The sequence below is a fragment of the Cricetulus griseus genome (genome assembly GCF_003668045.3).
Source record: "Cricetulus griseus strain 17A/GY chromosome 1 unlocalized genomic scaffold, alternate assembly CriGri-PICRH-1.0 chr1_0, whole genome shotgun sequence".
NCBI classification, from domain to species: Eukaryota; Metazoa; Chordata; class Mammalia; order Rodentia; family Cricetidae; genus Cricetulus; species Cricetulus griseus.
Genome location: NW_023276806.1, coordinates 147284183 through 147306769, shown reverse-complemented (window position 1 = coordinate 147306769; position 22587 = coordinate 147284183). Strand labels below are relative to the sequence as shown.

At 37.7% G+C, this 22587-nt stretch overlaps 1 protein-coding gene across 1 annotated transcript in view; it reads right to left on the bottom strand.

Moving 5' to 3' along the window:
* The window catches only part of Otogl (otogelin like), a 136465-nt gene that overhangs the window by 73492 nt on the left and 40386 nt on the right, over positions 1-22587 (bottom strand). Inside the window, exons 18-25 of the mRNA XM_027392463.2 lie at positions 21785-21909; positions 19340-19549; positions 11687-11852; positions 10604-10678; positions 8186-8238; positions 6015-6177; positions 2207-2314; positions 1258-1396 (exon numbers count right to left, since the gene is read on the bottom strand). Of these exons, the coding sequence (XP_027248264.1) occupies positions 1258-1396; positions 2207-2314; positions 6015-6177; positions 8186-8238; positions 10604-10678; positions 11687-11852; positions 19340-19549; positions 21785-21909 (1039 nt within the window). The remainder of the gene's footprint in view (positions 1-1257; positions 1397-2206; positions 2315-6014; positions 6178-8185; positions 8239-10603; positions 10679-11686; positions 11853-19339; positions 19550-21784; positions 21910-22587) is intronic.

The window sequence follows — 22587 nt, the reverse complement described above, 5'->3', positions numbered from 1 at the left end:
AATCTGTCTCAAGACACAAAAAAATAACATGCTATGTACTGTGTGGTAAAAAAAACAAAACAAAAACTAAAATCAATAAAGTAGTAGAGTATTTTAACTGTTGAATTCTAACAAGTATTTACTCCACACTATAGAAAGTGAGATATCTGGAACTTGGTTGTATTAAGAAAACATGCAATCTAGAAATAAGCAAAAACGAATCGAACTTTCTTCAACAGTGAGGTCAAAGAACAGTATGCCTTTACACTAAAACTAAGTGTTAATTTTTAATAGTCCAGGTGAGAAATAAAGTGCACACTTCTATGAATTGGATTATTCAGTCCTTCTTAGGACCCAAAGAAACTCAAGCTAAGTTTGATCATGGGCAAAAACACTGCAGTCTACAGAGATGAGGCCTGGATGCAATCAATACAAAGATGGAGAGCTGACTGGGAGAAAGCCAAATCACTCTTCAGAGGTGCTCTTGACACTAGAGCCCACCCCCACTCCCGAGTCAGAATGGACGAAAAATTAAATTCCAAATTGGTCAAATACCTCAATGTGAAACAGGAAGGCCAGGAACTGCTACAAGAAAATACAGGTGTAGAAAATGGCTTTCTGAATGGGACTCCATTTGCTCTGAAATTAAGGCCAGAAATTGACAAATGGGACTTCAGAAAGCCAAAGTGTTTCTGTGAAACAAGGCAAATAAATAATCTGTAAAGTGAAGAGGCGAAAGACAGAGTGGACGAGAACCTTTGCAAGCTACACATCTGAGAGGATTAACATCTAGAATATATGAAGAATTCAAAAATAAAAGAATTACAAAGACGAATGGCCCAATTAAAATGAACACAGATCTCAACAAAGCGTTCTAAAAGAAATAAAAATAACTAAGAAAAATTTCAAAAAGTGTTCAACATCCTTAGTAATTGAGAAAGTGAAAATTATATTTATTTTGAGATTTCATCTTACCCCAGTGAGAATGGCTAAGATCAAGCAAACAACTAATGACAAATACTGGAAAGAATCTGGGGAAAGAGGAAACACCGCTGGTATTCTGGGATTCCATGCCGACCTTCCCTCCTCTGTTCTGGGATTCCATGCCCACCCTCCCCTCTCAAAGGAAGCACTGATATTTCCATAAGGAAGGCTGTGCCATGGGAAGTCTTGGCACATGGTATGAGCATAAACAAATACTACCACTATAAAAAAAAAGTAAATCTGAAAAGAACTCAAGCATTAAGAAATTGAACATAGTCATATTTCAAGACCAACCTTTATCAAAAAAACCTGGCAATCACTGATGTAATCATATTCCAACCCATCAAAGGAGTAATAATGCCGGTCCCCATATACTGTGCACACTGCAGGACAAGGATAATATGTGCAATTGAACATCCCCCGCCGACAAACACTATTAAAAAATAACAAGAGTTATGGAGAAATTAGGTTTGAATTAGTATTATTATTATTTAATGTATATGGGTGTTTTGACTGTATGTGTATACATAGTGTCTGTGAGGGCCAGAAAGGAGTGTTGGATCCACTGGACCTAGGAGCCAAACCAGGGCCCTCTGAAAAAGCAGCCAGTGCTCTACTGAGAGCTACCACTGCAGCACTAGCAATTTTCAAGTAGCCTAAATATTTGTTCTCAGATGCCTTCAGAGCCAATTACCATTATAAATATTGTCAATTCACTCTGATAATGCCTATTACAGGGACAGATTTGTCATATATCTACTTTTATAGTGCCAGACACCAAAAGTAAGTCTGGGGAACACAGAAAATAGATAATAGAATGAAACTTTTATGTTCAAGATTCTATATTCAAAATTTTAGAATACTTGAATATATTTTAAGGATATCTTATTAAAAATAATTATTTTATGACACTATGTTCACTGATTTCCAAACACTAAAGCTTCCATTGAATAAGGCCTTCTCTTTGTAACACTTAGTGTTTTCTTATAAGTTTGAGATGTTTCCCCTATTGTTCCCAAATTGTCACATTATATACTTCTAGGCTAACAAATATGCATTTAAAATGCCAATGTCCCATCATAGAAATTAGCTACTCAGCTCCCAATGGCCTCCAGTTCTAATATGCCCAAGCTTGATCATGGTTTCCTTTTGCTAATCAGACACATCAATTCATGTTACTAAAACAGCTGAAATTAATACAGTTGCTGAGGAAAACTTGCATGGAATAAATGGCTGTCCTTACCAGGTGTAACACGGTGTAGAGATGACTTCCCCCGAGACATACTCCCAATCTTTCCAGATGCAGGGACAGCTTTCGGGGACATAGCACTTCCCTTTGTGCTCTGCCATGCTTCCAGATGAAAAGGAAACAGGATTAGAAAGATCTGCACATGTCAAGCGGGCTTTCAGTCTACAATTTTATCATACTCCACACTGTCTTTTACACTGGAAACCGAATCTGGTCCCCCCATCTTCCCCCTACAATGTCCTTGTGTATCCCAGTATTGACTGAAAACCAAGTGCATGATCAGATATGATTTAACCTTTTGTTATATAGAACATTAAATATAAAACAGAAGCATATATTTCTAACATGGTGAGTTGTTCTAGAAAAAGCACACTTTTTTGAAGAGATGGGTATCCCTGTCACCACTATAAGCTACTAAAAGAGGTTGTGTTGTCTAACAGTTTTGGGTGAAATAGTAAATTATGACATCAATAACATTTCTGCTAAAGGATTTAAAGAGCAAGCATGTTTCCCAGTGCTAAGATATAAAATCATTACAGTTTGATTTAGGTATATTTAAATGAAAATATATCAAATGTTTCATGTTCCTTTATGTTAATATACTGTTTTAAATGTTTTCTTTGAAGTATTATCTCCTTCTTTTAAAAAATCACTTCAGAAAAATCTGTCTGAAGTTATCTAGTACTATAAGATGTTTAATACATATAATTTAATATTAAAAATTCATAATATTGGAGGAAATAGTGTGCTATCAAAACATAGTGGTATTAAGATTAAATAAATCTATGTTGCATAGATCACATATATATTCCAATACCCTCATTATAAATATAATTTTTCAATATTCTTACATTTTCTCCAAAATATTGTATATAAATTGAAATAATTAACAATATTATAATAATAAATATGATGGTAATGTGTTTAAAATTAAATGTATAATAGTCACTGAAATGTAACATTAAGTGAACCTTAACTAATTAATATTAAATATGAATAATTGATTTATTAAATAATTTTAATAAGACAATAATCAAATGACCAAAATATACCATTAACGAAATATGTAGAAAGCATTTTTTATGAATTTTCTTTAAAATGGTATCATTCAATGTTACAAAACTTAGGGCTAAGAGCTAAGGATTTACGTATGTATGTATGTATGAAACCCTGGATTCCATTCCCAGAACAATAAAAAAATTATCATCAAAGTTCTGAATCCTGAATGCTTACCTGTTCCCTCATCAGAAATAACCACACCTGTGTTTTTTACCTCTGCTGCCCTCATGACTCTTTGTATGTAGTGTAGTACTTTCTTATTGGTGTATATAGTCTGTCAGACTTTACACTCTACTCAAGAGAACAATGATATTGTTACCATTTAGCCATGGAATAAATTCCTTCGTTGATAAAGAATGAATAAAGAAACTTATGTGTGTAAATGATGTATTGTCTGATTCAATTTCTTTCTTAGAGACAAGCTATCCCCTAGATCCTACAAACTCTCACCTCATTTTTCTGAACTCGTCACCTTCTTTGTTCTTTTTGTGAAATTCTTCTCATCATTTAAGTCTCACTGTAGTTCACTCTTTTCTGACAGTCTTCTTTGTCCCTAACTTCCTCATCAGCTTCTGTACTTAACAATCTGTGTACACTTTTCATAGAGGATTAGTCACAGTGAACTAAATATTTGATTGAATGTGATGATAAGGACCAGACACCATCTTCAAATATGTCACAAACTCATTTTAGCCTAATGACAATGGAATACAGTAAATTGTTTTCATCTTATGTGTGTATTTTAATGCCTCCTCCTAATCCCCTTTCCCAAAATACTGTTACATAAACCTTAGTTGTTAAAGTCAAATGGACCACGATCTCTGTAGACCCAGACAAAGCAATAATCTTAAGTGGTTATGCGGGTGACTGATGAGTTTTCCACACCTAATCAAAAACCGGGAGAAGGAGGAAGACACAGCCATTTTGTATTTTTTTGGTTGGCTGGGAGGGGCCATATAATAAACACTGACTGGGCACCTACCATATAACTGGTGTGCTATGATGTACTCAGCTATTCATGATACATAAACCACTACACTCATTTTTAAAAGAAATTGAAACTGAGTAACTTGCTCCAAGGGTATTTAATAAGGAGGACCAATATTTGAAGCCATTTATATTGACTTTTCCTCCATTTTGCATTAGTTCAGTGCAGTAATTTCTAAACTTGGTCCATGTAGGCCTTTTATAGCCACTGACCCTATCAGGATCCCTGGGAAAACACGTGATATACTAAAGTATTGTCTGCATATGAGCCAAAAAAGGTCACACTGATTCGGAGATAACTTAATTGCCATCATCGACTTTTTACTACAAGTGTTTCTGTTCGAATTTTTTTTTCTGAATCAACCAGAAGCATCTCAGTTGTTTCTAGCTCTATTCCAATACAATTAAGGAAGGAGGGATGGTGCTTCTCTATGTTTCTTAATGAGGTTAGCCAGGAAATAAATGTCAAGTTTGAACTGAAAGTCTAAGGGAATAGTAAACAGCATCAGACACTCTATCTGAAATAAAATTTAGATACGGCTTTAACTGCCATGCATCCCAACACTCAAAATCAAACAGATCAAGCAATGTTTCAGGGCTTAAGTATTTGACCACAACAAACATTTTCTTGTCCTTTAGACAAACTATTTTCCTTGCTCATTTGTTGTCTGGCCTGATTTCCACCTATCTTTATTTTTCTCTTATGTGGTCTCTTGTCTCTTGTGGCCTTCTTTCTCTCTTTCATAAGCCCTTCTTCTCTAAACAGATTGATACCATTCCCAGCCACTTGGCTCTTTGGAGCCATTTAGACAAAGGTGATTCTCCTGGGAGGCAAAACACGAAACCTCCCCCTCCAATGCTCTCACTTCTTATGAGTTGATCCTGGGATTGTCTTTGTGGAATGTGTTCACTGAGGAAGAATGAGTGACCTGTTTACCTGAGATGGCTCTCCTTTTATTCATCATTAGACAAGCAAGAAACAGGGAGAGCTGACTGTATGAATGTCTACAAGGAAGCTAACAGCCTCCAGATTCTACGTCTGTCACAGATACATGGTATTCCTGCAACTGAAGGAAATGTATGAAGAGGAGATGGCCTGGCATTAAATTGTAATTCATATATATTAAACACACTCTACACATGCACATGCACACATGCATGCACACAAACACATACACACACAGCTTACAATATCTTACAGATCTTACAATGCCTACCTAGTTGGGGCTTGAGAGGAATGTGTGGAAAAATCATTCAGCTAACAGTGGCAGAGCTGGAATTTGAGCTCTGGTGTGAATGAAGTCAGAGTTCCCACTTAAAAGAAACCCTCTGTTTAGCCTCAATATAGTCACCTGTAATGTTTATAATCACATCAGTAGGCTTCACTATTACAAATTAATGGCAATGGCAATCATTGCATCAATTGTGTGTGTGTGTGTGTGTGTGTGTATGTGTGTGTGTGTGTGTGTGTGTGTGTGTGTGTGTGTGCGCGCGCGCACGCGCGCGCGCGTGTAATGTGCATACATGGGCCTAAGTGTGTCATGCTTTGAATATGGAGGTCAGAGGATAACCCTATGGAATCAGCTCTCTCCTTCCACCTTTATGTGGGTTCCAGGGATCTAACTCAGATCATTAGATGCACAAGGCAATCTCTATTAACCACTAAACCATCTAGCTGGCCCCAAGAATATTTTAAAGAGACCTTGCTTTCACTGTCAATCTTGAATGATTGTATTAGCAAGGTAAGGGGACTCACCCTGGAGCACAAACACAGCCACTGATACAGGGTGAGGAAGGAGCACAGGTGAAGTTCATGGCCAGGTTTGCACATGTGGTCTCACAATTGATACCACCAGCTGGTAATTCAGGGTCAGGAAACCTGCAGTCAAAATATTCCTTCCCTTCTGGGCAGGCGTGGACTTCAAATGTAAGCATGGAAAACATGGCTTTAACTTGTATTCACTTCACAAACTTATACACAAAATTTATAGACCAGATCATTGCTATAATTAAAGGATGCTCTCATTCTGTGAGCCTGGAGTTGATGAGTTTATCAATGTTACTATCTAGAGTCTGTTCAGTCACCAAAATTTCCAAAAGCTGTTTTGAACTTGAACCTCTCGGCCATCTTCCCTGGCATGTCAATAAACAACTAGTAGATAAATACTTCAAGTACAAAAACAGGGCATGTTGATTAATTCCAACACACCAATTTTAAGGGCTGAAAACTATAACATATTTCAACATTTTCAAAGCCATTTAATAAATGTGTTACTTCTTGACCTTGCTTAACCATGAGTAATTATTTTCATCAGCTTTTACTATACTGAAATAGCCACTGTTACAGAGGCATGACAGGGACTTCCTGCTTCTTCAGAAGGCTTTGGGGTCTGTCAGGATCAAATAAGACATCTGTCTGTCATGTAGGATCATAGGGATAGAATCATGAGGAGTCCATTGAGAAAGCAGGCTACCTAGGCATCCTTGCTTTAACTATGAGCTGCCTTGAAGAAGGAGGCGTACAGTGAGGCTCTCCAGTAGCTACATATTAAGTGCAAGGCCCAGTAGCATGACCTGTAGAAAAGTCCCAGAGTGACATAAATCCCAACAAAGTAAATCTAGAATATATAATTCAAAGGACATCTGTTTTGTTTTGTGTTCTAAGAGGCAGGCTCTCAGTATTGAGCCCAGGTTGGCCTGTGATTCCTCCTTAGGCTTTGGCCTCTTTAACTGGGAGTACAGATATGTGCCAAGAGGCTCAGTTCACAGCTCATTTATAGAGATATATAGTGGGGTATTCAAATAAGTAGTAGAACCTAAAATCTCACTACCTAACAGAATGAAAACCAAGAACTGTCATTTGCCTAGAAGCTTTCTGTAGTCATTAAAAAATACGAGGCTATTTCTTTATCTGATGAAAATACAGGTTCATACAGTCTTCTAATTTGAAGCTCTTTCCACTCTAGTGGAAAGTGACATTCTAAGAGAAATGGCGATGGATATATTTTATAAATCTATTGCTTTTAGTTTTCATTTTTATAACAGGGACTTATATAAGTCACACTTGCTTCTAACTCAGCATAGCTAAATCTGGCCTTGAAATCTGAATTGCCTTGCTTCCATCCCCTCAGTGCTGGACTACAGGAGTGTGCTACCATGCTCTTATGCTATGCTATTTTCAATTTGTCACAACTAACACTAGAACCATGCTACCCAGATACACCCCAGGACCCAAGAGCACTGACATTAGCTTGGCCATTGGTAGACATTCAGAATCTCTGGCATTGCTCCTGAATCAGAATCCAAACCTGAGTCTTAGCAAGATCACCAGCTCATTCATTGTGTATGCATTAAAAACTGAGAAGTGTTCGTCTAGGATAGAGTGTTCTGATTTCTGATGCACAACTGTGTTACAACCAGCATCTGGGCTCTCTCCCGAAAGCCTTTTAGCTAACCTAGGTGGTATAGATAAACCTTAGGTAGCCAGTATAAGCATTACCTGTCTCAGCTGGCCAGCTGCGGCTCTAGGCCAACAGTTCTCAACCTGTGGGTCATGACCCCATTGGCAAATCTCTCTGCCCAAAAATATTTACATTATGATTCGTAACAGCAAAATTACAGTCATGAAGAAGCATCAACAATAATTTTATGGTTGGGGGTCACCACAACATTAGGAACTATATTAGGAAAGTTAATATAGCCACTGGTCTACACAGCCTTATATGCTTACCTCCATCCTTCAAATACTCTAATTCTTGATGTGAAGAAAGTCGGGAATCATTGAAACACCGTGCTGACTGTGTGATATTGCTGTATGCATGTACTTGAGAAAGAAAGCTTTCAAGGGACTGAAAGCCATCTATCAGAAAAGTAAGAGGCAGTGATTGAGATACATTCTCCACAGGAAAATCTTTATCTGGAACTCACCAGTAGAGGGTGTTGCTGGCTCGTCACATTTCACGGTCCCATTTGAACACTGGCTAGAAGTAAAGAAATTGTTAATTTATAGACCCAAACCTCTGGCTTTATACAAATAAATTACTTTGGTCCAGCTTGAAGACAGCTATTTCATTTTGACATATTTTATCAAACACTTCCATATAAGGGGTCTTGTGAGAAGAGACATGAGGATAAAAACACTACAATGTTGTTAATAGCCTGGCCCAACTGCTTATAGTATAGTAATGGAAAAATATTACACACACACACACAAAAACACACCAGCTTAACTCCAGAAAAAGTTTTTTTTCATTAAAACTTTTTATGTTAAAATGGCTGACATGGTGGTGACGCAATCGGGAGTTAGGAAGACAGCTTTTGGAGATAGAAAGAAATATATATATATATATATATATATATATATATAATATATATATATATTTCAAGACACAAAACACTTCTCCACTTAATCAGGTGCCAGGAGATGAGGTGGGCAAAAGAGGTGAAGCCAGATTCTGCTCTGATGTTATGATTTTTTTTTTCCTGACTGAGCTACCAAAGTCTTCAAACACAGAAGTGAATGGTCAGTTTGAGTGTTAAGACAATCATTCTGGGGCAACATCACTGAGTCACAAGCATCATGTGATTGGTTGTGACATTAAGAGGAAAACCATATACACACAAAAGAACCTTGCAAATTCTTTAAGAGGATAACATAATAGGAACGCACACCAGCCCTCAGCAACTCCAGCAGATTTCCCTTCAGCTTTAGAGTAGACTGTGTGTGCTATATGTGCAAAATGAAGAATGTCACTCAGAGGTGTATGCATACAGCAAATACCATAGAGGAAGTAAGACAGCCAGGTCTTCTTAGCATACTTCTCTGAGTCAGGGGTATTTGACAGGGAAGCAAATAAGGTCACTGTGCTAATTAGCTTTATTTTTGGAACTAGGGATGGGTTTTAATTTTACTAAATTTAAATAAATAATATTAAGGATACTAAGTTCAGAAGAAGGCTCTTTCAACACTTGGAAGGAGAGCACAGATAAGGAGACTAATATGCAATGACTATGCTGTACTTTATTCATTCCCAAACTTGTGTTAAGGATTGGTGCCCACTGTGATGCTGTCAGAAGGTGAGACTTTAAGAGGTGGGACTTATGACACAAATTAATTTGGTCAATGGGCAACTCCTTCTAAAGGAGATAAATGTGCTTATTACCTGGAGTGAATCATTATTAATCTCTCAGAACTGGACTGTTTACAAGGGTAGTTGTTATGAGCAGTTGGCTCCCTTGGCTCTCTCTTCCATGTGGACCCAATGCTCTTGAACTCCTGTAATGCTGAGCTAAGAAAACCTTTATTAAGTGTCCAGCCTCTGGTATCTTATTATAGCAACGTAAAGCAAAGACAGTTTTTAGAAAGGTGCAGGAAAGAAAAGGTGAGTGCCCTTGTTAAGGCAGTGGGATGGAAGGAAAAAATAGACTTCACCTACATGAATAAAATAAAACTTGGTTAAACCCAAGGTTGTTAGGGTTTTTAAGGCTGAGTGTGTTGGGTATAAGAAAGGACTCTGGAAAATTCTCAGATTTCTGCCTTGAGAAACTGCAGACAGTATATTCGACACAGGAAAAGATGCAGTGGTTTCTCTGTGTTTTACCCAGGGGGGGAAGGAGATGGAAATAATTGTAAAGGTTAGTTGAGTGTGAAAGATAGTTGACAGCAGATACAAAATGAGCTGTGAAGGAAGGTCTGCAATAGAGCAGACCCTACCAAGCCAGGTGCCTCAGCATAAACCCCAGCATTATTATTAGGTTGCTTAATTACAGGTGCTTCATTATGCTCCTGTATGACTTGGAGTAACATGGCAGACCCTATCTCTTGCAATTAGAGTAATGGATACTAAATTAATAATAAATATACCATGCCCAGAACAGTCCAGGACAATAGAAAAGACACAGTTCTGGCTCAATATGATTGCTGTCATTATCTACACATGAGGATCAGTTGAGATCACCTGCAGTGCAACTAAAAGGATACTGGGAGATAGGTATAGATGAATGGGTACTGCTATGCAAACGAGACTGCAGTTTTAGTAAACAGGTTATAACTGGAATGGGTATTATCCTATGAGTGCTGATGAACAAGACTTGATATAAAGAAGGAGAACATTAGTGACCCCTGTGTATGCTATTGTTCACATCAATTTCAGAATTTATTTTATTTTTGAGCCAGTAGATGGACCATGAACCTATAAGCCCTTGGGGTGTAGTTTGAATTACTACCTAACATCTGCTAAAGAATCAAAACCTATTAAAGGGCTTTTTGTTTCACATGTCTCGGGCATTTGCTATTCCACATCCTAATGTGATATATATGTAGTTAATATATTCATTGACACCTACCATAAGCCTGAGGGTGTTGGGATAAGCTCCCCAGGCTGATAAATGCTCCCCCTGTAATGACACCGGCAGTGGTATCTATAAGGGGAAAGGCAAAGTAAATAAAAAAGATATAAATTTTTTTCCCAACACAACTGAAATGACAGATGACTCCCTGCTCTGCAACTGGCCATTGTAGACTGCCACCATTCTCAGTTCTAATATGCAAACTGCAGAAAGTAACTAGACATAGTAGCTACAGAATTCAAAGGTCAAAATAGTTCTGAACTATTAAGTTAGTCCCAAGAAAATCACTGAATGAATTACAGAAAAACCCGTTTGCTTTATCTTTTAACCCTATGTGCAAACCAGTCTCTGTTTCCTGTGAGGGCTAAGAGTGAGAATGGACACTACAATCTTTCCACTCGGGTGACAGAGAAATGTAAACCTTGCTAATGATTGGAGTGTAGAGAAATCAAACAGGAATAAGCCTCAGGATTAACTAGGGGAACCCTTCCTGCTTTCTGTAGCTTCCTGCGAGTAGCTCACCACATTAAGAAAAAGTAAGCAATAAACAAAGAAAAAAGATATTTATCAATTTAAAGAAACAAGAGCAAAAATTCATTTGCCTATAAGAAGAAAAGTGAACACAGAGCCCATTCCATGTGGAGGGATGCTCTCTCAGCCTGGACACATGCAGGAGGACCTAGGATGATATGACAGACTTTTGGGATCCCTCATGGAGGGCCTCACCCTCCCTGGGGAGCAGAGGAGGCATGGGATAGGGGGTTGGGGGGAGGTTGGGAGTTCGGGGGAGGAGGGGAGGGAGAAGGAGCTGGGATTGACATGTGAAGCAGGCTTGTTTCTAATTTAAATAAAAATAAGTTAAGAAAGAAAGAAAGAAAGAAAGAAAGAAAGAAAGAAAGAAGAGAAGACAAGAGAACAGAAAAGAAAAGAAAAGAAAAGAAAAGAAAAGAAAAGGAAAGGAAAGGAAAGGAAAGGAAAGGAAAGGAAAGAAAAGAAAAGAAAAGAAAAGAAAAGAAAAGAAAAGAAAAGAAAAGAAGGTGGGCACAATCCGGCTGTTGTCAAGCCATCTCTGTGACTTACATGGGCACACAAAAGTTAAGTGTGTCCTCATAGAATTTGCCTTCGGGACAGTTACATCCTTCTGCACAGTCGTCATTGCACGGTTCAGGGGAGGAGAGAGAGGTGCAGGAACGGAGGCAGAATGAGGAACAGTGATGGTACAGCATGCCCTTTTGACACACCACAGCTGTGGACAAACAAGTGTCACTTAAAGAGTCCCACAGGCAGAGAGACATGTTCACTCACAGGTCCAAAAGGGATATAAATCACAGGGCAAATACTGTCTTGCATCAGTGAACACATCATAGATTTGATAATAAAATCAAGTAATGAATAAATGTATAGATAAACAGAGTGATAGGAAAATATCCCTAGCCTCAGTAAGTGTATAACATGTAAGTGAAATTCCTATTCCTCAGAGATGCTGTTAACTTAGACATTCTGTGGCATTCTTAATTCCTGAACCATATTTATTTGTTCTCATAGAATATATTTTTAACTGTCCAAATAAATTTCTGTGTTAAATGGAAGAAAAGACAAACCAAAAGATGCAAGAAATCAAGGCAAGCCAAAAAAGCCAAGAAAATACAATTAAACAGCTGAAGGAAACAGTTCAGGACCTGAAAACTGAATTAAGGACAATAAAGAAAACACAAACTGAGGGAATGCTGGAAGTGGAAAAGCTTAGTAAACAATCAGGAACCACAGATGCAAGCATAACCAATAGAATACAAGAGATGGAAGACAGAATCTCAGATGCTGAAGACAAACTAGAGGAAATAAACTCGTCAAGCAAAGAAAATCTGAAGTCTAACAAATCCATAACACAAAATATTCAGGAAATTTGGGACACCGTGAAAAGACCAAACCTAAGGATAATAGGTATAGAAGAAGGTGAAGAAACCCAACTCAAAGGTGCAGAAGACATATTCAACAAAATCATAGAAGAAAACTTTCCCAACCTAAAGAAAGACATGCCAATGAAAGTACAACAAGCCTACAGAACGCCAAATAGAGAGTCCCCTCGTCACAAAATAATTAAAACACCAAACGTACAGAATAAAGAAAAAATATTAAGAGCAGCAAGGCAAAAAGGCCAAGTAACATATAAAGGCAAACCTATCAGAATTACACCAGACTCCTCCATGGAAACTCTGAAAGCTAGAAGGACCTGGGTAGATATTTTACCAACTCTGAGAGAACATAGATGCCAGCCCAGACTACCATACCCAGCAAAGCTTTCAATCACTATAAATGGAGAAAACAAGATAATCCTCGACAAAACCAGATTTAAACAATATGTAACCACTAATCCAGCCCTATAGAAAGTACTGGAAGGAAAACTCCAACCTAAGGATATTAACTACACTCGAATAAACATAGGCAATAGATAATCCCACTCTACAAAAACACAAAATAAAAGGCAGGGTAAATCCACATACAATACCAGTACCAACAACAAACAAAAAACAAACAAGAATAAACACTGAATGAAACTTAATTTCCTCAATATTAAGTTCAATATTGATGGTCTTAACTCGCCTATAAAAAGACACAGGCCAACAGATTGGATACGAAGACAGAATCCATCCTTCTGCTGCATACAAGAAACACACCTCGAATTCAAAGACAGACATTACCTCAGAGTAAAGGGTTGGGATAAGATACTCCAATCAAATGGACCCAAGAAACGAGCTGGGGTAGCTATCCTTGTATCTAACAAGATAGACTTCAAACTAAAATCAATCAAAAGAGATGAAGAAGGTCATTTCATATTCATCACAGGAAAAATCCATCAGAAGAAATCTCAATTCTAAACATCTATGCCCCAATACAAAGGCACCAATATTATTATATTATTATTATAAAAGAAACATTATTAAAACTCAAATCACAAATAAGGCCTCAAACAGTTATAGTAGGAGACTTCAACACCCCACTCTCACCACTGGACAGGACCGCCAGACAGAAACTTAACAAAGAGACAAAGGAACTAACAGAAGTTATGACCCAAATGGGATTAACAGATATTTGTAGAACTTTCTATTCAAACACAAAAGAATATACCTTCTTTTCAGCATCACATGGAACCTTCTCAAAAATCAACCACCTTCTCAGCAACATAGCAAACCTCAACAGGTAAAAAAAAAATTGGAATAATCACCTGTGTCTTATCAGACCACCATGCTTTAAAGATAGAAATCAAAAACAAATCAAAGTGCAAAAAATCTACCAACTCATGGAAATTGAACAACACGCATTTGCAACATTCCTGGGCCAAGGAAGAAAAAAAAGAAAGAAAATAAAGACTTCCTAGAATTCAATGAAAATGTTGACACAACATACCCAAACTTATGGGACACTTTGAAAGCAGTACTAAGAGGAAACTTCATAGCTCTAAGTGCTCACATGAAGAAACTAGAGAATAGCACACCAGAGATCTGACATCACAGCTGAAAGCTCTAGAAAAATGGAAGCAAATTCACCCCAAAGGAGCAGACGCCAGGAAATAAACAAATTGAGGGCAGAAATCAATGAAGTCAAAATAAAGAAAACAATTCAAAGAATCAATATAACAAAGAGTTGGTTCTTTGAGAAAATCAACAAAATAGACAAACCATTATCCAAATTAAGCAAAAGGCAGAGAGAGATCATGCAAATTAACAAAATCAAAAATGAAAAGGGGGACATAACAATGGACACTGAAGAAATCCAGAGAATCTTCAGGTCATACTTTGGAAACCTGTACTCCACAAAATTTGAAAATTTAAAGGAAATGGACAATTTTCTGGACAGTTATCACTTACCAAAATTGAATCAAGAACAGATAAGCAACTTAAACAGACCTATAACCTCTAAGGAAATAGAAGCAGTCATCAAAAGCTTCCCAACGAAAAAAAGCCCGGGGCCAGATGGATTCACTGCAGAATTCTACCAGAAATTCAAAGAAGTGCTAATACCAATACTCCTCAAATTGTTCCACAAAATAAAAGTAGAAAAGACACTGCCAAACTCTTTTTACTAGGCTACAATAATCTTGATACCCAAGCCACACAAAGCCACAACTAAGAAAGAGAACTACAGACCAATATCCCTCATGAACATTGATGCAAGAATTCTCAATAAAATCCTAGCAAATTGAATACAAGATCATATCAGAGAAATCATCCACCATGATCAAGTAGGCTTCATCGCAGGGATACAAGGATGGTTCAACATACGAAAATCCATCAATGTAATCCACCATATAAACAGACTGAGAAAAAAACCACATGATCATCTCACTAGATGCCGAAAAAGCCTTTGACAAAATCCAACAGGCCTTCATGATAAAGGTCTTGGAGAAATCAGGGATAAAAGCAACATACCTCAACATAATAAAAGCAATATACAGCAAGCCAACAGCCAACATCAAATTAAATGGAGAGAAACTCATCCAATTCCTCTAAAATCAGGGACAAGACAAGACTGTCCACTCTCTACATACCTCTTCAATATTGTCCTTGAAGTCCTAGCTAGAGCAATAAGACAACAAAAGGAGATCAAGGGAATACAAATCAGAAAGGAAGAAGTCAAACTCTCACTATTTGCAGACGATATGATAGTCTATTAGTGACCCGAAAAATCTACCAGGGAACTCCTACAGCTGATAAACACCTTCAGCAAAGTGGCAGGATACAAGATTAACTCAAAAAAATCCGTAGCCCTACTATACACCAATGACACATTGGTGGAGAAAGAAATCAGAGAAACATCACCCTTTACAATTGTCACAAACAACATAAAATACCTTGGGGTAACACTAACCAAAAATGTGAATGATCTATACCATAAGAATTTTGTATCTCTTAAGAAAGAAATTAAAGAAGATACCAGAAAATGGAAAGATCTCCCATGCTCTTGGATAGGTAGGATCAACATAGTAAAAATGGCAATCTTGCCAAAAGCAATCTACAGATTCAATGCAATCCCCATCAAAATCCCAACACAATTCTTCACAGACCTTGAAAGAACAATTCTCAACTTTATATGGAGAAACAAAAGACCCAGGATAGCCAAAACATCCCTATACAATAAAGGAGCTTCTGGAGGCATCACCATCCCTGACTTCAAGCTCTATTACAGAGCTATAGTTCTGAAAACAGCTTGGTATTGGCACAAAAATAGACTGGTAGACCAATGGAATAGATTTGAAAACCCTGCTATTACCCCACACACCTATGAACACCTGATTTTTGACAAACAATCCAAATTTATAAAAGGGAACAAAGAGAACATTTTCAACAAATGGTGCTGGCATAACTGATTGCAGACATGTAGAAGACTGCAATTAGACCCAAGCCTATCGCTTTGCACAAAACTTAAGTCAAAAGGGATCAAAGATCTCAACATAAATCCAGCTACACTGAACCTATTAGAAGACAAAGTGGTAAATACCCTTGAATTAATGATACAGGAGACCACTTCCTGAACATTACACCAGTAGCACAGACACTGAGATCAACAATTGATAAATGGGACCTCCTGAAAATGAGAAGCTTCTTTAAGGCAAAGGAGACAGTCAGAAAGACAAAACGGCAGCCCACAGACTGGGAAAAGGTATTCACCAACCCCACATCTGACAGAGGGCTGATTTCCAAAATATACAAAAAACTCAAGAAGCTAGTCTCCAAAACACCAAACAATCCAATTAAAAAGTGGGGTACAGAATTAAATAGACAATTCTCAAAAGAGGAATCTAAAATGGCTGAAAGACACATAAGAAAGTGTTCAACATCCTTAGCCATCAGGGAAATGCAAATCAAAACAACTCTGAGATACCATCTTACTCCTGTCAGAATGGCCAAAATCAAAAACACCAATGACAGTTCATGTGGAGAGGATGTGGAGAAAGGGGAACACTTCTCCACTGCTGGTGGGAGTGCCAACTTGTACAGCCACTTTGGAAATCAGTATGGCGACTCCTCAAAAAAATGGGAATCAGTCTACCACAAGATCCAGCAATTCCACTCCTAGGCATATACCCAAAAGAAGCACATTCATACAATGACATATGTTTAACGATGTTCATAGCAGCACTATTTGTAATAGCCAGAAACTGGAAGCAGCCTAGATGCCCCTCAACCGAAGAATGGATAGAGAAATTGTGGTACGTTTAGACAATGGAGTACTACTCAGCGGAAAAAAACAATGGAATCTTGAAATTTGCAGGAAAATGGATGGGACTAGAAGAAACTATTCTGAGCGAGGTAACCCAATTGCAAAAAGACAAACATGGTATGTACTCACTCATATGAGGATTTTATAATAGAGTAAGGATTACCAGCCTACAATCCACACTGCCAGAGAAGCTAGTAAATAAGGAGGACCCTAAGAGAGACATACATGGAGAAGGGGAGAGGTACAACATCTGCTGAGCAAATTGGGAGCACAGGAAGAGGGGGGGAGGGAGCTAGGAGATGAGAAGGGGAGAGGAACAGGGATGCCGAGGACATGAGGGAGCAGAAAATATGAGTCAGAAGAATACACAATAACAAGAATGGAGATATCATAATAGAGGGAGACATTTTTGGTTTTCAGAGAAATCAGGCACTAGGGAAATATCTGGAGATCTACAAAGATGACACCAACTAACAATCTCAACAAAGGAGGAGAGGCTTCTTTAAATGACCTCCGCTGATTATGAGATTGATGACTGACTTATATGCCTTCATTGAGCAGCTGGTGGAAGTAGAAGCAGACACCCATAACTAATCACCGATCTGAAGTGGAACCCAGATGTAGAGAAGGACCAGTGAAGAGCACAGAGGTCCAGACCACGCTGGTGAAACACACAGAAACAGCTGACCTGAACATCCGGGAACTCTTGCTCCCCAGTCTGATAGCTGGAATACAAGCATGGGACTGATCCAGACCCAAGGAATATGGGTTTCTGTGAGGAAACCTCAGAAATCTATGGAACCTCCTGTAGAAGCCCAGTATTTATCCCCAGCATAGGTGTGGATTTTGGGAGCCCAGTCCATATAGAGGAAAACTCCCTGAGCCAAGACACACGGGGGTGGGCCTAGGCCCTACCCCAAACGAAATGAAAGACTCTGATGACACCTTATGGAAGGCCTCACCATCCAGGGGGAGCAGAAAAGATATGTGACAGATAAGGTTTTAGTTGGGGAGGGGTGGTTAGGGGAGGACGAGTGTGAGAAGGGAAATGGGATTGTCATGTAAAACAATCCTGTTTCTAATTCAAATAAAAAACGTTGGAAAAAATAAATATAAGGCAAAAACAAAACATTATTCAGATTGATCAGGATATACTTTGTAATATACATACATACATAATCATGCAGTGAATTTGAAATGGAGCAAGGAGAGGAATATGAGATGACTTGAATGGAGGAAAGGGACAATGATGTAACTATATTTTAATCACAAAAATAAATGAAAAAGCAAAACCAAAAAAAACCTGAAATTTTCAAAGAATTAATTAAAACATTATTTTAAAAGTTTTTCCTTTATATAAGGTAAATAAAAATTTAAAATACACTGAAACAAACACCTTGACCATTCTGATTGAGACATAATTAAAATTATGTTAGGTGGGTAATGTAACTTTGTGAGAACAAAAGTTGACAGTATTCCAAACACTGTAAGAAGGGAAATAAAATACAGAACTTTGAAGTAGAGGAGGCTGATCCTAGTTGTCTTAGATCTTGGATTTCACCCATGTGGGAATGGAAAAGCCCCTATAAAACAAGAAATTGGAAGAGACAGGCTGGAGAGATGGTTCAGCCAGTAAAGCTTCGACTCACAACCAAAACATCAAGAAACTGGAAGAACAATAAGCTGACTTCTCAAAGATGAGAAGCCTCAATTGAAAGAGGGACTAGAGCAGGAGTCAGATGTGTAAAGGACCTAAGGGCTAGTATTTTCAGCTTTGCAGGCCCTGAGCCCTACTTTTATAGCATAAGAGCAGACAGTGTATGAACAGTGAGTGTAACAGTTTTCAGAACACTTAACAAAACAAAAACAAAAACAAAAAACAGGAGGCCCAAGAGTTGTAGATAGAAAAATAATTATAGGACACATATAGAATTTCTCTTAAATGGAACAGCAGACATCATAATCAAAAGTATTCTGAGTTCAAAAACATGAAATAGCAACTGCCTACTGCATGCTGCACCTATTTAGCTACAGATCAACTGTGTCACTTATAGCATCATCTTTTTCCATATTATTCAATATTTAGACAGACATTTCCAGATAAGAATATTTTCAATTTCTAATGCTTCTTTCAAGATATATAATTATACTCTAACTTTGCAATAGGTAACCAAAAGTTATTAGTGTTTTTTTCTCTGTGTGTGTCTCTATTTCTCTCTTCCTTTCCTTCTCTTTCTTCCCCTCTCCCTCTTCTAGTTCCATAAATTTAAGTGAAGGGTCCTTTACATGCTAAGCAAGCACTACAGTGCTACTCAGTCCTTAGATTATAAGTTCTTTAATCCAACTTATATTGGTTTAAACAATTCATTTATTTTCAGCATTACACACTATAGGAATATTTCAAATAATTTATATACAATATTGACATCTATTTCATAAGATTAAAAGTGGCAATTATGAATACAAACCTATCAAAGGAGTTACCTGGTCTTCTACCTGTGTTGTCATACTCACCACAGAATGAGATCTGAGCTCTGAAATCAATGGGCACACCACGCTGACCACATAGGTAGGCATAGTGGGCAAGAGCATTGCACAGGCAGGAGCTTCCACACTTGCATGCATCATGGCGGCAAAGCTGATAGTACAGCCCTGGACTCACGTAGACATGACAAGGAGCAAAGAGCTCCTGGTGGATGACATCACAGTGTGCTGCATACCCAACTAAGAGAACAGGAAGCCATGAATCTTTCATATACCAGGCCAGATATTACCCTAAGAATGGGGTACCAAAACTATTCAAGTGTTTCCTCTTCCTAGAAATGTAATGTTACTTTAAATGAGAGCCAATAAGTTGGGCAACTTATACAAGTAACAGCACTGAATCCATATTCAATTGTCCTTTAGCCAAAAATACAGTGTACCTGAATAACATGAGCAACAGAAGGGCTGACAGAAGTGGGAGGGAGCCTCAGTCAGCCCTGGCCTGAGGGTCACCTCAGGAAACCTACGGGGAAGAACTGGGGATTATTATTTCCCAGCCTCCATGCATGACAAAAGTGGTTCCAGATAATGGATGTAATGACAAGTCTGTACAAAACACAATTATACCAGGACTGGCAATCATTGCATTCCAATGGAGTCTCAGGGCTGAAAGACAATGGGGCAGATGTCACAGTCATTCAGTTCAACATCTGCGCAATGCACAGAGTCCAATGTCTGACAAACATGAAAAGCTCACTATGTTTGATTAATAAATCTATATGTGAAAGAATGGGTGAACAATGAATAGAAATCAGGGATTGGAATATATTTTGAAGTCTATGAGACATAACTGTCGTCATGTTATTTGCAGCAGGCTTCTACAAAAGCAACTTCAAATCAGTTGCTAACCAAATACAAACCTGTGTAGGACTGGCAAAACGAGTTTGACAAGATCAGGGAGCTACTGAAAAGGAGAAAAGGTTAGATATGTGGTTCCTTGATGTGAGTGTGCCTTATATGCATTGGTTTCCTCATAGATAAAAATCAGTCAATCTTTGTATTGTCATTGCCACTGAGAAACAGATGGACATCAGATATTTTTCACTTTTAAGGAAAAATAGGGAATTTATTCTGTTGAGGACATCAAGAATATTTATCTGTAATATAACATTTTCGCTAATTCTTTAAGAATTTTATACAGTGTATTCTGATTATATTCACTGTCCTACTCTTCCCCCAAGTCCTCCAAGATCCAAGGCATATTTATTAATAATAAAATTCCTGGTGGTTACTTAATATTTTTTGCATTAAGTATGAACACATATGCAAAACAAATTACACTGTTGAGGACATAGTCCTAACCCCAAGAATCCTGAAAGAGTAAATGATGCACGAGGAAGACCATTCTTTTCTGTTCTAAGAAATTGTAGATCCAAACATACTATGATTATATAAAAGTTTACTCAAGATCCTTTTGAGATAATACTCAGAATTGTATTCATAGTTATTGTCTTTTTAACTATTTTCCCTTGTGGGGGGTCTTTATTAATTTTCCTGTTTGGGATTTTTGAAAAATCATAGTTCACAGCAAAAGTAAAACAGGAAATCTCTAAAGCATCTACCACAGAAGGCATCAAGTGTGGAAGGAGGGTGGTGAAAACTATGGTAAAATGGTACATAGTGAAGGCTAATGAAAACACAGCCAGAAGGGGCAGCATATCAGGCGAACTCCACTGAAACCTTTACATGGTAATTTGATAAATATGAAAGTCACTGCAATAGCAAGAAGGAAATCACCAACTAAGTAACATGATACTTAAAGAAATGAGATTAGTTGAAGAAGTGGATATATTTTTTAAAATATTGGTATGGAATGGAGGCAACATGGAAATGTTACTTCAAAGAAATAAATCATACAGGCTAAGATTCCAGCCTACTCTTGAGATTAAAGAGAGAGATTAACAATCCTCCTGAAGTTAAAAATGTCTAATTTCTTTTTTTTAAGTGTTGGGAGCAAGATTTTCTGTTCTTCCCAGCACATCCAAACTAAGCTATGGGCTCTGTGCTTATAAAGCTATAATAGACACTGTGAGGAGGAATAAATAGGAGATGCACTTGAGTCATCACACTGTGAACTGAAGATGAGCATCCTTAAATGATAACAGCAGTGTTAGTGTTTCCAGCATCCAAAAACTCCAAAGGAGCCTGTGTTTAAGAAGAAGAACATTATAAATACCCATGATGTGTAAATTTTTAAATGCAAAGTAATGGGTTGTTTTCTCTTCTTTTAAATAGCCTCAATTGCACTTAAAAGGCATGGATTCAGGCATATGATTGAACAAAAACACATGAGGAATGGCGGTGCTCTTATCATAATGAATAAATCATAATTTTAAAATCATAGCATAAAATTATAAAGTTAGAGTAACATATTGAGCATCTCCCCTAAGTCTACAAGCAGAAAGGAAGACTTACTGTTCTGCTGATTGATATTACAGGGATCCACCATCGGGACATGAACCGGTGCAAAACAAGTGGAGGAAACTCTCCATGCATGAGCATGAAGCTGTGGGGTTCCTTCTATCATGCCTGACGGAGAGCTAGAAAGCCAAGAGAATGTTCACCATAGTTGCTCTCATTCATTCTATTAGCACATATCCTTCAAATATTCAAATAAGTAAATATTCTTTCTTCTTAATGTTCAAGTAAATCTTAGAACTTAAAGTGTTTTGCAATTTTTAAGAAATATATATATATATGAATATTGAGTCTTCAGTTCTACCTTATGAAGGAAACATCCTAATGCCCATTTTATAAAAGAAGCAAAACAGTAGCTCTGAAAAATGTTAATCAGTTTCATTAAGCTGGGATCCAAGAAAGCAAAAGATCAACCCTGGATCCCACTCAGATAACGAAGCATTAGCCACACAACCAAAAATCCAATCTGAGTGTGTATTGGGGTGAATGTGGAACCTAGAACTGCATAGTTCATGTGGTCTGTTCAAGCTAATGACAGGTAGTATAGTGTAAAATAGCCTAATTATATCAATGTATATTGTAAGGACAGAAATACTACGCAAAAAATAATCAATTAAAATTGGGGTAAAAAATGGCATAAAGCCTCCCTTCCTTCAAGCTTGCTCTCTTCTTCAGTTTCCTCAGCCGACCAAAACAGACAAGAAACAACTGCCCTTTTGAAGTGAGACTACAACATCAAGGGGCCAAATATGAAATTCCACTTTCAGTGGCCCTCAAAACTCATTAATTCAATATCCAAC